Source organism: Zootermopsis nevadensis, unplaced genomic scaffold, assembly GCF_977971745.1.
Source record: "Zootermopsis nevadensis isolate Lab colony 2312 unplaced genomic scaffold, Znev_1.0 Znev_ptg000017l, whole genome shotgun sequence".
Taxonomy (NCBI): Eukaryota; Metazoa; Arthropoda; class Insecta; order Blattodea; family Termopsidae; genus Zootermopsis; species Zootermopsis nevadensis.
In genome coordinates this window covers 15,179,966-15,198,969 of record NW_028259149.1, presented here as the reverse complement: position 1 = coordinate 15,198,969, position 19,004 = coordinate 15,179,966, and the positions used below count along the sequence as shown (strand labels likewise).

At 40.4% G+C, this 19,004-nt stretch overlaps 1 protein-coding gene across 1 annotated transcript in view; it reads left to right on the top strand.

Annotated features, from left to right (window-relative positions):
* Positions 1 to 19,004, top strand: part of CtBP (C-terminal binding protein) — a 71,418-nt gene that overhangs the window by 35,132 nt on the left and 17,282 nt on the right. The window contains exon 2 of the mRNA XM_022068833.2: positions 16,585 to 17,029. Within this exon, the coding sequence (XP_021924525.1) occupies positions 16,832 to 17,029 (198 nt within the window). The 5' untranslated portion in view covers positions 16,585 to 16,831. The remainder of the gene's footprint in view (positions 1 to 16,584; positions 17,030 to 19,004) is intronic.

Genomic DNA, 19,004 nt, shown 5'->3' with positions numbered 1-19,004 from the left:
CTGGCTGATGTATGGACTATCTTGTTCAGGAAGCTGAGATCAACTTCAGGGCGTCCGATTCCTCATCCTATAGCCAGAGGGCAATGCCTGCAAATCACATTTCGTTACATCAGCCGCTAGTGCAAGAATCCGTGGTTTTCATGGCGAATCGACGAGTAGAGGCAGGTCATGGACGTTGAGAGGCATACACTGGCGATTCGTTGGCCTGTTTGTAAATGAAATTGTGTTCAGGAAGAAACGCGACGGGGAATTAAGGACTGCAAGGGATTTAGAAAATGATCGACCAGTAATGATAATAATGTACCCGAGAGAGATGGACGCGACAAAGAAATGTTGAGAATCAAATTTTTGTCATGTAATGTTAATAGATGCCACGGTTGTCTAGCGGTTAGAACGCTGGCCTTGTAATCCTGGGGTCCCGGGTTTAATTCCCGGTGGTGCTCAGATTTATAACTTGTGTTGGGCAAGGCCGTGATCTAGGCATCACGGAGTTTTCCTCCGGGGGCTTCCCCGGTTTCTCCGTGGCATTCACACACAGAAGAAGGCAATGGCAAACCACTTCTGGATCATCTGCCAAGAACGTGTATGAACAGGTCCCAGTCCGAGAAAAGGATGGAAGGATCCTGTTCATATGGACCTGTCGTCACACAGAACACTAAATAAATAAATAAAAATGTTAATAGGAAAGGTTGGGGAAAGCGATACGTGCTGTAGGACGCAAGTGAATTCATCACACATGTGTCTCTGTGTGTATGCGTGCGTAACATCGACGACCAGCAAATAGTTTAAAGTTTTTTCACATCCCAGCTGAGAGGCTATTAACATCGCGTTGTCCGTGCATCTGTACGTATGAACAGATTCTCGTTAAATACAGTATTGAAGTGTTTTGTTAAACTCTTGTCAACACTCTCGGCTTTGGTTATCATTGGACAACAGTAACGGCCATTTTGCATGAGTTTCTGTGCGCCTGAGCGGCTGGGTGTGGAATCTGAAGGCTGCCTTGGTTACCTTGGTTAAAGGTCTAAGGTCAGGTTTTGGTGAACGCACCGGAGTTACACCGTGTGTGTTCTTGACTTGTTAGCGTCACTGCGGGATTATTGTTTTCGTCTGTTAAAATATTTTAATGGATCCGCAGGTGTAAGGACGTTATTAAAGTAGGATAAGATACGTGAATCCGCTGATGGCTTTAGAATTTTAAGAAGTGGGGAGTTTTTGGTCGGCTGAATAGTTGTCTGCCCACACGAAAGAGCGTTTCTTCCGGACTGTGTTGCAGTGATTAATCCGCTGGTAGTTCTCGAAGTAATTATATGCGGTTTTTAATGTTTTAAGCATGACTGAACGTGGAATTATTATTAGTGTTGATAATTACGGACGTGAGCTTATCACAGTTTGTCGGGACTTAGATTTAACGTATTGGGTGTGGGTGTGTGTGGGAGTTTGGTTTTTTTGTTTGTTTCTGAGCCCTATGTAGTACAAAATAATTATTCATAAAAGTTCCGAGAATTTTGAAAAGAAAATGCATTTTAATGGCGGTATCCGCACTGCTGTAGGGTTATGGGTGTGTGGCTGGGACGTCTACAGACAGACGAAACATCAGAAATGGAATATCTGCTACTTTCCTAGCTAGTTATAGCCTGTAGCTTAAATGGTATAACAACTGAATGTGGAACTTAATCGTCAACCAGACGCGAGGTAAACAAGCGCTGATGCATAGACCGTATGGAAAAAGACGGTATTCTTTCCAGAACAGGATGCTGAAACAGGATTTCAGTCCAGTCGGACCAGAACTAGTCCAGTTTCTTGGTATTTCTTCCAGGCCGTCTGGCTCACATTGTATCCGTTAGGCATTTGGTAGGGCAAGAGATCGGACCGGGCATTCATATCCCAGGCGGAAGTCTAATCAGCGATCCATCGCGCGTCTTTTGACCGCACCTTTTAATTTGTAATAGGCGAGTGACCTCTGCTTTCATCGTTGTTGTAGGCACTAATTACCAATTTTCGTGACATTCTGTCAAGAGCAAGATGTCGTATCATGTTACTTTTTTAACGCCCTGTATTAAACAATATCATCTGCGAATTTGTGAAGTGGGAGCGGCACACGAACCATTTAAAACGGGTTCTCGACATTGTGTGGGCCTCCGGAGGCCAAAGTTTCATAAAAATGAAAGGCTTGTAATTAAGGTTCTTGTTGTAAGAAACTCGGAGAAGAATTGTGACTTCGTCTCGCCGTGAAAAAAAAAACATTCTGTGTTTCAGAGTAACCTCTATTTATTTAGTGTTTAACGACGCTGTCGGTAGCTGAGCCTATTAGCGTACAATGATGGGATGATTTAATGAATGATGAATTGGAAAAAGTGTGGAAGATGTCGTGGCCTGTTTAAGGCGCTATCCCAGTATTTTGCCGGGTTAGACTAAAAACGCAAAAAACATCAGTTTTGATAACCGGTTTCCGAGAAGGGAGTTCAACCCGGGAAGTATTAAAGCCGCGACGTTCAGTTAATGGCTTATGTTGTATGAAAGTGCAGATCTGGAAGAGTGAAGTTTAACTACTAAAGTGTATTCTTTAATCAGTTTTACGCTCTGGTCGCTATGCCCCCAGGAGGGAGATCGTCTTATAATTGAGCCCCAGAACAGGTCCGGTAGAGCTTATCACACCAACGGTGATTGTGACATGCTGAATATAGTCCATTTCGTTGTCACCCACACAGGCGACTGCTTGAAGCTGTCATCTCGGAGGCTTTGCTGCAATTAACCATCGCAAGGCTGCAGTGAAGCAGAGAAGTGCATGTAGTCAGGTTGCTGTAGCTTCGAGAAAACGGCGAAGGCGGTCCAAATGAATACGCATTGCCTTCGATGTTCATTTTTTTTGCAGAGACAGATCTTTTGTTGTGATGTGAATCATTATAGATATCATACTACACAAAGTGGCAAATTATTTTCGTTGTGTTTAGTTATTAAATATTCGCCATATCGAAAACATTTGTTTAAATAAAAGCTGTTGAACTCGGTGGTGTATGTATTTTATGATGTACGAATTTTTGGTGCGATTTGTCGTTTTTTGAGGAAATTGATCACGTTCGATTTGGGATTTACTTAAAGTGAGGGTCGTATTTAAATCTGTATGGGGAAAAAAAATAACGCTGAATTCGTCCGGCAACTTCTAGAGAAGTCTCACGGAACCGTATTTAATCGAAATTTGTTAATTAATTTTGAACATGATATATGGGGAGAAACAAGTGAACGTACACGATTTCCCCGAAATGCCTTCGCGTCGTGCGAGGAACGTGTAGAGATTGGTCCTCGCGCAGTGCATTGGCGTAGATGTACATTAATTTATGAGTTACCGATCACCTTTGTGGTCTGAACGTAATATGCTGTCGTTGTCAAGTATTGTTATTGTTCTAAACACAGAAAAGGGATGCTAGAACACAGGACAAACATATTTCTCGGATGCCTTCAGTGGATGGAACGTTGTTGTTGAGTTTCTTATTGGTTCGTGGTGTTTGAAATTCCAGGCATGTGCAGTATTTATTCTGCTTACTGACATCTCATATGCGGTCACAAGGCAATACTATACTGACTGGCTACAAACTGGGAGGCCCGGGTTCTAATCCGTTATGCGTCTATAACGGCTCGAGGTCACAGCTAGCTTCCTGTCCAGTGCGTATCGGAGCTGTTTCCACGGATTAAAGATGTCCGTCCATTCACCTCGACGTATCTCGCATGCGTGGAACATCTGATCTGATCGATTCGTTGTAACTGTATCTGTAAGGAGTCTGTCGTGGCCTGTTTTAATGTACTGCATTTTGCTGGAGTGTCTAGTACAGTGGTTCCCAAACATGAGTAAATTACCCCAAAAAAGGGGTAAAAGTGGTTTTTCTTTGGGTAACGACACAGCTCGGAATACACATTAAAATTTACCGTGAAAGTGTAGAAGTACTCTGAAGAAAGCGATCAGTCATTGTGCACCGATACTTTAAAACAGTCTAACAAGTATTTATTTGATATTTAATAAATACGCCATACGCTTGTTATTAAATTCTATCATTTTTGCTGCGCTCGCATACACGTGGAGAATTGAAAAAACTAAACTAAACTAAAGTTAGTGAGTCTAGTTGTCTAGTCCGGGGGTACGCGAAATTTTAAATTTTTTTTTATGATAAACATTGAATAATCAGTAATGTAATTTATTTAATTTATTTTAGATGTAGATTATATACTACGTATAACTTGAATTATACACCAACAACTTTGGGGGTAGAAAGTTGAAGAGAAATTATATCTGGGGGTACGCGAACAAAAAAGGTTGAATACCACTGGTGTAGTCTAAACTTAAGGTGCAGTGTGTTGCTAGCTATGGCCGTGCGAGGTATGTGTCTCGCTGGCTGTGTTTATAAATCGTGCCGTACACAATTGGAAAAGATAATCTTCATTATATTATTTTTAGATTATTTAAAATAATATAATGAATATTCAAATTTTTACTTGTCATATGTTTTCTGTGCAGTTGGTGTTTTACCTACATCGGGTAAAAAGGATTTTCTGATAAGAAGGTTTTGGGTAATGAAGGAAAAAGTTTGGGAAGCAGAGTTCTAGACCAGTGGTATTCAACCTTTTTTGTTCGCGTACCCCCAGATATAATTTCTCTTCAACTTTGTACCCCCAAAGTTGTTGGTGTATAATTCAAGTTATACATAGTATATAATCTACATCTAAAATAAATTAAATAAATTACATCCAAAATAATGTATTAAATCTGGCCCTGATTATTCAGTGTTTATCGTAAAATAATATATATTTTTTTTAAATTTTACGTACCCCCTAAGATGTTGAATAACACTGTACTAGACCACAAGCGTAGAACCACATAAAGATTTGGTATGTGAGATAAGAAAGGGAATGTAAATATTAGTAAAGCAAGCAAGATTATGTTGAGAAGGGATGAGAAAAATCACCAAACACACCAGGGACGATAACTGGTGCACCGGACGAGATTAGAACCTGGTAGTCTCCGACCCGAGCACATGCATTCTGTGCGATTTTTCTCAACTCATTGACTTCGAAGTTTGTTATTTGGAGGGAAAAGAGATGTAAATCAGCAGTTTGAAACTCGGAGGAAGTTATTGAGGTATCGAGTTGTTGAGGTGTGTATGTTTACTGTTATTTGCCCTTGTACGGCGAGTCTCATGTAACTCGGAACCCATCTACTAGGATGCGAGGGCCGTTTTCTGTTGTGAATAAATCCGTTTCTCGTTAGTTCGCTGGCTGCTATCATGACGGGTTTCGCGTTAAGTGGGACACCTCTACTTTTTTGATAGCCGCATCACAAGTATTCGACTTATAACGGTTAGATTTGAACCTGGTATAAAGTAGGGTTTGAATTTAATACGGACGGAACTTAAATTTCTGCTTTACAACATATAGTTAGATAGACCAGTGGTATTCATCCTGGGGTACGCGAACCCCCGGGGGTACGTGAAGACATCTTAGGGGGTACGCGAAATTTAAAAAAAAATATTATTTTACGATAAACACTGAATAATCAGTAATGTAATTTATTTAATTTATTTTAGATGTAGATTATATACTATGTATAACTTGAATTATACTCCAACAACTTTGGGGGGTACAAAGTTGAAGAGAAATTATATCTGGGGGTACGCGAAGACATCTTAGGGAAGTACGTGAAATTTAAAAAATATATATTATTTTACGATAAACACTGAATAATCAGTAATGTAATTTATTTAATTTATTTTAGATGTAGATTATATACTATGTATAACTTGAATTATACTCCAACAACTTTGGGGGGTACAAAGTTGAAGAGAAATTATATCTGGGGGTACGCGAAGACATCTTAGGGAAGTACGTGAAATTTAAAAAATATATATTATTTTACGATAAACACTGAATAATCAGTAATGTAATTTATTTAATTTATTTTAGATGTAGATTATGTGTAACTTGAATTATACACCGACAGCTTTGGGGGTACAAAGTTGAAGAGAAATTATATCTGGGGGTACGCGAACAAAAATGGTTGAATACCACTGAGATAGACCATCAGTGTCAAGTGTTAGGGAAGTCCATTTCGGAGATGTAACGTGAACAGACACGGCGCCCTTGATGATGCATTTATTATTTCGTTTAGTGGTAAGCTGGAATGTTTGTTGCTCTGTTGTTTTGTGCCTTTAGTTGGGCCTGCCGACTTTGTATGTAGGCATTGCCAGCGGAGGAACGTGCTCCATTGTCTTTCTGTAATATTACTTAACTTTAAACAAAGTTGGGTGCCAGAGTAGCATCCAATTGGCTTTCCATCAAACTTTAAGCAGTGGCTGTTAAACTTGGAGACGCTGTGGTGGCAGCGAAGTAAGTTTATATCGGCAATAAAAAGTTGGGTTATAGTAGTGGGGTTTTGTCAGACTGCTTGGGTTTAAACACCGTAATGAAAGACGAAAGTTTGTACCCTGACTGTATGCACCGAAACTTGGTTCACAAGTTGCCAGCAATCTGCTTGACAGTTGTAGCCCGTCTGGAGTGTAACGGACTTGTTCTGAACGTCGTTACGTATTGATGAGGTGGTCGTTCTGATGCTGCCTCCTGCCTAGTCGTGGTTCGATGTTGGAAGTGCATAATCATTCCCATGTGTGGATTGTGTCATAGTTTGTGGGTTAAGAACAGTTTTTCAGCTGTATAAGTTATATAATCGAATTAATATGAGGATAGGGTAGCCACGGTGGTCTAGCGGTTAGAACGCTGGCCTTGTAATCCTTGGGTCTCGGGTTCGATTCCCGGCGGTGCCCGAATTTATAACTTGTGTTGGGCAAGGCCGTGGTCTAGGCAACACGGAGTTTTCCTCCGTGGCATCCCAACAATTACTCCATTCACATACAGAAGAAGGCAATGGCAAACCACTTCTGGATCATCTGCCAAGAACGTATATGAACAGGTCCCAGTCCGAGAAAAGGATGGAAGGATCCTGTTCGTATGGACCTGTCGTCAGACAGAACACTAAATAAAATAAATAGGGTTATGCGGAAGGCAGAGGCCGGAGTGTATTTTAAGGTAATATTCCGGTATTTGCGTGAAGGAATGAGGAAAACCAAGAGACGTCTCGTGGTAGCTGGTTTGCTGGTCGAAAATTAAATTCGGGGCGTCCAGGTGTGATTTCTTAAATGGTATTTAGACGACCTTCGGCTTCGAGGGGTAAAGTACGCTACGAACGTGTCCTCGTAATACTTCCATTTGACACACCATAACACGCAGCTGGAAGAAGCAGCCTTGAGTACGCGTGGTGGCAGCGATGAGAGTAGTACCCTATTTTAAGTTCGGAAGGAAATAGTTTTGAAAGTGAACATGCCTGTGCTTATTAATCAGGTGTTGCGTTGCGTTCAGTTTCGCATTTCTTTGAAAGGACGCTAGTAGCTGCACGAAGAAAACAGCGCTGATGTGCCCCCCCCCCCCCCCCGGTGAAAACCAATTTTTGTGTTTTCGCTTCATAACAGGTCATGTTGAGAGTTCTCAACCCGTGGGCTGCATGCGGCCCGAATGATTTTATTTAAAAAAAGTATGCCATTCTATATGACGAAAACTGGTGTCAGTGTTTTTTTTCCCCTTGTGAGCATTTGTTCAGTTTAATAAGAGAAAAGTCCACTTAAGAAGTGTCTTACTGAACACTGGAGGGATCCGTGCGAATACGAAAAGGTTGATATTGAACGATTTCTCATTCGAAAGTAGTGACTGACTTTCTTAAGGAAAGGTGTGTAGTATTTTAATTTGTTTGTGATAATAGGTCATTATCATTTTGATATTTGTTGCCACGGGGTTTAAGTAAATGTGCAGTCTTTATAAGCTTGCGGCCCGCGAGTCGAAAGCAAGTTGATTGTGGCCGCCGGTCTGGAAACTGTCGGACTATATTTCGTTACGGAATAAAAATGCAAATTTGCTTTCGTAAGGACTTAGTGACGTGCAGTAACAGAATGTCACAATCACGATTTTGCACTTTCAGTGAAGAATAAACAAAAACTTGCACGCAGTGTTCTGTTTGTGCCTTACATTAGACGGGGGGGGGGAGGGGCAGTTGTCCTGCCTTTCAGAGAGAGCGAGAGGGGGAGGTGTGAGGTAGCTGTCTTTTAAGCTGCAGCTATTCCGGAGTTTGCATGTATCAGGGGTGGACAAAATGTGGTCGGTGAAAGAATTCGCTACGATGTGTTCAGTTAGATATTATTATTATTATTTATTTAGTGTTCTGTCTGACGACAGGTCCATATGAACAGGATCCTTCCATCCTTTTCTCGGACTGGGACCTGTTCTTGGCAGATGATCCAGAAGTGGTTTGCCATTGCCTTCTTCTGTGTGTGAATGGAGTAATTGTTGGGATGCCACGGAGAAACCGGGGAAGCCCCCGGAGGAAAACTCCGTGTTGCCTAGACCACGGCCTTGCCCAACACAAGTTATAAATTCGGGCACCGCCGGGAATCGAACCCGAGACCCCAGGATTACAAGGCCAGCGTTCTAACCGCTAGATCACCGTGGCTACAGTTAGATATTAGTAGTGATAATTTTGTGGCCCTAACAATTTTGTACTTTCTCATCCATAGTGCACAGAAAAGTTATTTAAATTCAAAAAAAAAGTAACTGTAATTTTTACCAAATGTTTGCTGTTCGACGTCACTGTGTTAAGCTCGGCTCTGATGCCCACACAACCTTGACCTCGTATCCAGTGGGCATCAGGTGTAATTCCCCGGAGTTGGGTCAACTGGAGATTTCCATTCATTTTCTAGTGTGTAGATTTAGAATGTGTGGAGCTTTTCCTCCTGTAGGTCGTGATACTAAGGCAGAGGAACAGTCTTAATATACTTTAGAAACTTAATGTGAGAAAGTTTAGTGAATCCCACTTCAGACGCGGTTTAAGGAAGTACGGGACTCCGGGGAGCTTGGGTCCAGGATATCGCGTTCGACGCGTTCCTTGCACGATGTGCACGAAATAAACGCTTATAGGGCTGGTCGTGTGTGTCCGCGTGATCCAGCTTATCTGCTGGACGGATTTGGATGAAATGTGGCATGGACATTATGTCGTCGAGGACTACACTGAAATCGTATTTCACAATTTCCTGGAATCGGTGATACCAACGGGCGACACTCGCAGTAGAGCCATACATAGGAGATTTACGGAAGATACCAGACTTTGGAAAGGCAAATCTTTGTTGTTCTGTTGAAATGACGGCGTGATGGCTGCAAAGACTTGAGGTTTTTGTCCTGCGACCCATGCGTTCGAGTGCAGCACGCCACACACACAGACCGAACGTACCTTGTGACGTAGCGGTATTGATTTGTGTTACTTAAAGTAGACATTAACATCTCATGATGTGTTCAGTTTGGAAGTGACGTAATCTTTTATTGAGAATTCAGAATTTCAAAGAGCACTTGCGTATTCCGGTACGGATTACACATTTCCAGTCCTGTTGTTGTATGTGTTTTGGTAAAAATTGTTCGGTCATTGCGATTAGTTGAAGCCATTTGGCCCGTGTTGGTAGGCCCTACGTAGTTCCCGAATCTCCACAGGCCTGGGTCACTACTTTAATATCTGTGCTAATAGAAGGCTTTTAGTATAATAGCAAACTGCACAGGTCCAGTGAGTGTGAGGTCAACCCCCCAGGTTAATGTAAGTCTCGTACACGTGGTGGACTTTTAACGAGGAAACGGACAGGGAAAAAGGATTCATTGTTATTTTATGTTGAGATCATTTTGTTTCGTATTGCGTTTCCTGTGTTCTTGTTCTGATGAGAAACATTTCTTTCACAGTTGGTAAGAATTAAGCCCCCCCCCCCCCCCCCCCCCCCGTCGATATTCTACGTGTAAACTACTTTAATAAGTTTATAAGTGCACGAAGGAAGGGAAAATAATATCTGATTTATGATTTGGATTGTAATCTGCGATGTTTTATTCTAGATATGAGTACCTGCTTTAAAGGAAAACATGTCTGAAAGTAGGAGATGTTCAGGTGCGTCGTGATTACTTTGCAAGCTGATTTTGCTGTATTGAGTGACGTATCCAGTACTCTTTACGCAACCGTGACGAGTGTGAATTGTGTGCTGGACCACTTCACATACTAGATATAGATGGAAGGTTTGTGTTAAAGTGGAAAATAGAGACATGGAGAATGAAGGTGTGGACTGGATTCATGTTGCTCAAAGTATAGTAGAATGACGGGTTTTTCTTAGTAAGGTTGTGACCAGCCTTTAAAGAAATACTCCAATACCACGAGGCTGTTGTCTTATAATGAAGCGTCGAGGCACCTCTTTTTTGCGCCCGTGTAGGTACTTGTTTCTGACTTTCGACAACTTATCTTCGGTTTATCTCAGCGCTTCCCAACTTCTCGTGTAGTAATAGCGCACTGGAACAGTGTGTGTAGTAGTATGTACGATTGCTGAATTATGTTACTATTCGCCATAATTCTGTGTTTTTATTTTGACGTAAATACGTCTATAAGGAAGGGTCATTCGGCGAAAAAGGGGAACGAAACAGTGTAACCTGGTTACCTAGAAAACGTCGTGTTTACTCGGCATTGTTGTTACGTAGGAAACGTTACATTACATTACCTTATGTTACATTACATTATCTTACCTTACCTTACGTTTCATTACATTACCTTACATTACGTTACATTGCATTACCTTACCTTACGTTACATTACATTACATTACAATACCTTACATTACGTTACCTTACCTTTCATTACATTACGTTACGTTACATTACATTACCTTACCTTACTTTACGTTACATTACAATACCTTACATTACATTACATTACTTTACCTTACATTACATTACTTTACATTACATTCATCTACCACAGACCCATCTTAAGCGTAACTAATTCAAGTTAAATAATCAATGTCTTAATCAAAATTATCTCAATTGTAAAGGATGTATAAAGGAAATATTTAGAATAAAGCCAATATATAAACTTCCTTTCCGTATAGACGTATTTACGTCAAATTCTCCGGAACCGTGGTTCCACTGACAATTTTTATTATGAACTTAATGTTGTAGAAACTTTTAACATTAACTGCGCTTTAGGGAGGAGAAGTAACTGCCAAGCGTGACAGAATATTAGTAGAAAACTGAAAATGGCTGTTCTGAAAAAGCGCAGAATGACAAATATAAAGGAACTGAAGGACGTTGATGCGATGTGTCGTCATAAGTGTGTCGAGCGGGAACGGGATTCTGACTGCTGTTAAATGTGTATAAACGCGTAAATTGTGTATGTACCGGTGCAAAGTAAGTTATGTGGTGCTCAGAAAGAGGTGACTCATGAAATGTGAAATATTAAAACCGCGAAATAAGCACTTAGTCGTCGAAACCGTATCATCTAACCTCGACAATCGAATGCGTTTTGACCTCGTCCCTTCCGCACTGTCGGCCTCACAGTGGGATTGGGTGAATACGGAGACGTTCGGCTGTAGTCGTGGCCACTGCGAAGAGTATCGGAAAGAGATTCTTAATAAGTGACTGGCCAGGGGCCGGTGTTGAGGGCTTTTTTTTGGTCTTCGCGTTAGCTTTGGTATTGGACCTCCTACGAAATGGGTCCCCGGGGGGATCTGCACCGGATAATATGCTCTAGTCATGTGAAGCTGACGACTGTTTGATCTAATTCTGAAGTTAAATCTGCGAGGAGATTTACTTCCACTTTCAGTACGCCTTCGTGTATGCAGCTCAGGTTTAAAAAACTGTGTTACTTTAACGTGTATGGAAAGAGACTGGAAATCACAGTAACAGTCATAGGATTTTTAGATGTTCACCTCAGTGATTGAGATATGTCAGAGCGACTGAAGAAAGCTTCATTCCGCAATCCTCTTAACAGTTATGGACGGAATTGGAGACCAAAGCGTGAGCGAATTTAATTTGGATCCATACGAGTAGCTGCAATTTGTATTGTGCACTGCATGAAACTCTAACGGAACTTAAAATTTTTATGAAAGACAGTTCTTTGCAGAGAAGAAGTGACACATGGCTGAAATATTTCATAAGATCCGTAAATTTGTTTTAACCATAAAATAAAGGCCTCATTTAAGTTGATTTGAATTGTGGTCTTGTGCGTTGTGACGCCATGTAGTCTTGTTGGTGGTTACCATAGTTTCAGAGAAATCTTATACCCTGAAGATGAAAGAGTTTCCTACGAGACACATCTACACGACTGTCATAGTCCAGAAGACCACAGATTCTATCACTGTGAAAACTTTAATTCTCTCATGTTTTGTGTCGCTATGGATTTTCCTGTTGGTGATCTGTGTTGACCATAGAATTTGTGGCTGTGTGAAAAGGAACGTTGCGACCAATGATGAATGCAGTGTCCGGAATTCTTTGTACTACTCCGGAGTTAATAAAAGTTTCCACTCTTTTTTGTTGGTACACCGTCTTGCTTGCTCGTTCCACCTCTTGAAAGTGTGTCCGGAGACATAATTGGCAGGCCTGCTATCAGTGTGCCGAACTGCTTACGACCTGAACGTCGTCGTCGTCACCATGTCGAGACTGGATCTGGGACACGCCGAATTTCCTGTCGAAGGAAGTCTTCCCTCGGGGGGGTAAAGCATCGAGAGCGTGAAGCTGGTCACTTACCTCCATCTAGTGCTGAGGTTAAGAATGCCTTTTGTATCGTTATTGTACTCCGTGAAGCTTTGAGACTTTGAAATACGCGTTAGTAAGCCTCCACGTGAGAAGAACTTTACTGTAATTTAACGCTTGTATCTCATTTGTCCGATTTATGTGCTTTCATATTCGAGTTCTTTTAGGTCTTCAAATGCTCCCGCGAAATTCTATAGGCTTGGGCGTATTATTACTGATTGACACAAGAGGCCGTGCGGTGTTATTTAATATTTTCCCAAGGGTAAAGAAAGTTTGTTTTATCTGTAGTTGTATGGAATAGGGGTGAGGGTAGTTTAGACGTCGAAGTGGTACTAAGCAACATTTCATTTTGAGAGTTTTAGAGTTAGAGCAGTTTTTTTTTTTTACCCTCCTTTAAACTTTGGTAACACAAACTTTTAGTTTCAACTTCCCTCCTCTGCTCCCTCCCCGCCACCATTCCTCATCCACATTGCTCTTCTCTTTTCTGCTACCAACTTTACTGTACTTAACTTTGTAGTTTCGGACTTCCTCCTCTCTAGCGGCCCCCCTCCACCCCACCCCAAGACTTCGCAGCAACTACAATCTTTGTCAAAAACATATCCTAAACTGGATTTTATTGTAATGACAATGGGCGTAGCTAATTTTAATTTGTAAATGTATGTTGGACATCGACGGATTATGCACTAAATTTATTTGGGAGTTGTTTAACGACGCTGCTTGCAACTCAGATTCTGTAGAGGTAAATGATGGAATGGATAATAAATTGGAAGGAAGCAGTCGGGATCTAATTTAAGATATGATGGCATTTGCCACGGTTTCGGGGACGTCCCGAATACGAAGCGACGCCCGGCGTTCTGTGTGCTAGATGAAATTTGCTGAATCGCCGGTGCCATGGTAAGAGGTTACAATTGAATAAAAATTTCCTTGGATATTATCCATCGTCTAGTAAATATAAAACGTAAAACGACGTTTCGGAGATGGGACTCTATCTCCGTCTTCCGGAGATAGGGATTAGCTCTATCTAGTGGGCCCAACTGTGTAGGAACCTGAAGACGGAGATAGAGTCCCATCTCCGAAACGTCGTTTTACGTTTTATATTTACTAGACGATTGATAATATCCAAGTAAATTTTTATTCAATTGACTCTTCACCATCGTCAAGAGGTTACAAGTTCAAATATTACAACCGAAGTACTTTTGCTGTTTTATAGCCTTTATTTATTTAACGTTGCACGTGATTTAGCGAGAGTATTACCCCTCACGCGCGAGTGTGAGTGAAGTGTATAATTTTATTTTTGTTAAATTTTTAGAAAAAATAATTAATGAACGTGATTTGTGAGAACTTTTCCGAAAATTTGTTTTTCGTTTCGTGAACTTTTAGGATTTCGCTCCGTCGCAGATTTTGAGAAATTGATAGCTAGTCCACGCCTTTGTCTTATTTCTCGAAATTAATTTTAATGTTTATTTTAACACGAAAGATTCCGTTTTGGTGATGAAATGCTGTATTCGAAGTGCTTGTGTTGAGACAACTTTCGCTACGCGTTTAAAAAATTCTGGGAAGAACCTTTACTTGAGTTGGGAGCTGGTATAGTTGTCTTACACTCCGGACGACTTAGGTTTGAGTCCCGGCTCTTCGCTACCACTTCTAGCCCGAATCTGGGCCTCAAGCAACGTGTCCAATGGGTACACTGGAGTTAAGACAATCTCTCCTTCATCTAGTGACGAAGAAGTTAGAAGTGTCCTTCTGTGGCAACTTTCCTAGGGAGATCGTATGTTTTTATTGTGGTAGTACGTGTGTGTATTTGGAGGGGCGGCAGAAAGTTGTTGAGTGAGAGCGGTAGGAGAAGGGCATCAGGACTCGGTCGAAGTTGGAGTCTCCACGTCTGTTTCCAGCGAGGCACAAACCTAACGTTTGAGTCACCATGGTAACCAACGGGAAGTTCTGTACTACTGTCTTGCAGACACATTTACTCCAGAGCTGACATACTTATGATTCTTCAATTGCAGTATGATTCTTGTTTCCATTACGCGGTTTAGTTGTGCGAGATATGAGGTGGGAGTGTTCTACATGTGAATTATTTCACTGAAATAACCGTCTGGGGGTTATTTTTATGATTTCACATTTCGTAGTTTTGTTATGAATTGTTTATGCTTGGAATGAGCAATGTTTAAGATGGAGGTAGAACTGAAAGCTTTGTTGAGTGTTGCCAAATTGTTAGCTCTCGTCGTATTTGTAGCAAAATGGCGACTTGGAGAAAGTCAATTGTATGCCGTGTTTTCATGCGAAGAAAGTTTCACAGAGTTTTTGTGAATGAACCTCAGTTTTCAGCCCGTTTGTAGGCGGTTCGAAGGAAATGGCAGTACTATTGTCCGAGGTCAAGTGATTCGTTGTTAAAAAATATTGAGGAAAGGCGATCAGCAAGTAGTTGTATTCGTTCTCCCCACGAATAACGTTTATGATGCAGAGTCGTGTCTGACCGCTTGTTTCATCTACGAGCTTGCCTTTGCACTGTTGGCCAAACGTAGCTAATTTACATGAAATTCTGTCGATTAAAAATGGTCCAGGGTACGAATGAATTGATCCGTGAGATGACATGGAGATTACAGTCTACTGCTATTGGTTGAAACATGTTTCAGTGTGGTGAGCATTTAACAAAATACCGAGAAAAGTAGAAAAGAAAAGACTTTGTGCTTTGCAATAACGGATATATATCTGTATTGATGAACAGTATGGCCGATGAAGTAGCCTATATACATACAAAATGATGTATTTAAATAATTTATGTGCTTCAGTGGAGTACATGTCTCCAGTTTTGTTCTCTTTACTGCCACATCCATTACCCACGTGGTCTCCAGTTCTGTAGGTATCATGTTTGACCCTAGAGCAGGTGTTTTTGTGCCTGGTGCCTCTGAAGAAATGAAAAGTTTGGCCCCCATGCTAAAGAAACTTGGGAATAGTTATAACAGGATGAACTTTCACATCTTTCAACATGGTCTTAGTTTGGCTGAGAACCTATAATCTAAGTTAATTTTAAAATGGTTTGTGACACAGGATTTCTCAAAGTTTGCATTTAATAAATGATGTAAATATGTGAACGAGAACTTGTGGTACCCCCGGAAATCATCTCTGAAACCCCCAAGGGGTACCAGTACCACTGTATAAGAACTGCTGCCGTAGAGTAAAGCAGCCCGACATGACCAGTGTCGAGATTCAGACTCTTGTGTGGCTTGATAGCCTGGCATAAGGCCAGTTTTGCCATTTTAATGAACGCTTTTTGTGATGTGTGTTCCAAAATCCATAATGTTTTTTAGATAAACTGTGACAAATTGTTTTCTTACACATGCTTCAGCTGTGGTTGATGTACCAGGTTACTGATTTTCTGCATGGTCATTACCAATAAGTTGGTTCTTACTCCCATCACCTTGATGAAGTCCACGTCAGGCAGAATTAGATTCATGAATCCACAGCACATTTGGTTTTCAACAGACTTACTATTAATGCAGTGTAGTTGCTGACCCAGGAAAGGATTCATATTTATTAATCGCTGTTATGCTATGAAATTTTGAATTTGTAAAGAGGCAAGCGAGACGTAAGCATACCATATCAGTGCTTTGCTTTTAATTAAACAAATGTTTCTCTGAAAAGTCATGGTAGGATTATTAAATATTTTTTTTTAGTTGCAGTGCTACATAAGTTATTGCCGTAGGTCTGAGAAGCAAATACATACTATGTGCCGTTGTATTTTTCTATATAGATATGCTGCGTAAGTCTGGCAAAGTAATTATGTCATATTCGGTTTGGTCATATTAACATCACTCAAACTGGAAGATGTTCTGTTGAATTTGTAACCCATGGATCTATTACACATTGGGATTTCTAATTTCATAATGAATTATGAGAGTTAAAGTCATGTTTTAAAAAACTGTAACATTGTTCTTCCTTCTTCTTCAGGTGGCTCGGCCAGGACTTCGTGATGAAGCCGAAGGTGTCCTGGAAAGTGTGACCTAAACTTGTCTTCATCTGAAGAACAAGATTATCTTGGAAAGACAAATCAGCAGAAGTGCTCTAGGTTTTTCCTTCGCGCTAATTTGTCATACAATCTGTCACAACGGCTTAGCTAGGAAAGTTGTAGTGTCAGTGAGAGAGATTTTTCTCCCTCTGTTGAAAACTGTCAGAACATTTTTTAATCACCGCACCAATGGACAAACGGAAGATGTTGTCAAAACGTCCTCGCATCGATAACCTGCGTGGTCCCATCGCTAATGGCCCCATGCAGACAAGACCATTGGTGGCATTACTCGATGGACGAGATTGCTCCATAGAAATGCCCATTTTAAAGGATGTGGCCACCGTTGCCTTCTGTGACGCACAGTCCACATCAGAAATTCATGAAAAGGTGAGGAATGAGGAATGTTGTGTCCCATTCATAATATGGTAATAGATTATTGTATAATAAATGTAAAATGGTGACCGTATGAACAGGTGTATGATTCTCTAAAGGTTTGTGATGGTGTTTGATACATTGCACTACGATTATGTTGGATATTGTCCATTGTGTGCAGTATAAATAGTATTTCAGGAATCGTCCTACTCCCTTCTTCCCATGGCTGTTTTCTGAGTTGTAACACTTTGTAGTCGGGTAGAAGTTCTCTAACATTACAGAGGTCCTTGCTTCCTCCATCATTTGGGTGCTCTGATGTTGGAGGCAGCAAGTACCTCCAAAATGCACGTAAACTGCTACTAGACTACATATTTCCTTTGTATTTCAGCAAACACTCGTGACTGAAGATATCAGGAATGGGTACATATGAGTATTTGGGGAGAGATGTTTTTATAATTTGGAAGTTGCATAAAACTTCAAATATCTTCACCTTCTAGCAGAAATAAGTGTTAATAAATTGCCAATGTTAGTGGCATGCATCCATTGTATTTAATTAAATAATCATCGTAAACAAGTTTTGGAAGAACGTTGTGGGTGGTAATGAGATTGATATTTTCCGCGTTGCATAGTAATTCTTTGTATGATCCATTTTTGAGGACATTTATGCATTTTGGCATAAGCCACTTGTAAGCAGCAGCCCACCCCCAAAATACTGAATTTTGTTAATGGTGACAAATTAAGTACAGAACTCTCGTTAGCCCTCGTGCTTTTATGAAATTTTGGCATGCACTTTGTGTTTTTTAACACATTCAAATTGCTGTGTGATAGAAATAATTTATAATTATTGAGTTATGGTACATGCATTTCCGCGATGAAGCATTTTGGAGGCCCGGAAAGTTATTTTCATAGGAGCTGTATGGCGTCTGTTCCGGATTGCATCTTTGCGGCGTGGCTGTGTCCCTCTGTATGAGCTGCAGTAGATACTCTATGTGAGTAATTAATAGTGGCAAGATGAGGAAACACTACAAATACAGTAATTTTGATTGGTTTCAAATGTGTGATTGGTATTATATTATTTCTGAAACTGTATTTATTGGTTCTTCTGGTGGATTCATCACAGAAGAGTTTGTCAGTCTGTATGAAAGAATTAATGAAGGTGGACACATACAGAACAATTTATAGGGTTTAATACGACAGAAAGACACAAGAAATGGGATACATGCTTTGCATGCACACAAAACTCAGGAACACTTTCTATGGCTGAGTTAATTCATACTGATTACCAAACATAAAAATATTTGTACAAATGGTAATTAATTATTCATTGGGATGTAGATTTTGCTGAATCTGTGATGGTGATGTAGAAAGTCAAAAAAATATGTCCTCATCAAAACAGTTAAGCCAAAAGGAAGATGCACCTTAAAGCTCAGATGCACACACTAAAGCCTGCACTCATTGTTTGTTACTTATGTAGGTTATTGAACATTTATCATTTTACAAAGGTTTGTGGCAGCCAGTTAATCAGATATTGAGTTGGACATTGCCATTGAGATATATTTGATACAGTGTTTTTGGGAACTGGCTGTACTCCTGTCTTCAGGTGGTTGTCATTATTTTATTATTTGTAGTTAATTTAATGACGCTTTTTCAGTAGTTCAGACTATGTAGTGTCGGACATTATTTTGAGTGATCGTTATTTACGTGTAATTTATAGTAATAATGGTGACAGGATGGAGCCGGGGACCTTTGAATACTGGGATGATATACTAAACACTAAGGTTTCCCCACTGGTCTAATGCCCTGTATGGCATTTTGTGTAATATGCATATTGCAGAAAAATTAGAACTCTTCAAAACGTTATGTGGTAACTAATAACTCCTGAAAAAAACAATCTTTTTGCAGTGACATTCTGTTCTTAATTTTCAGATTTATTGTTAGCATATTGTAGGTAAGTACTTTAAAGTGTGATATAAATAAAATATATTTGTGA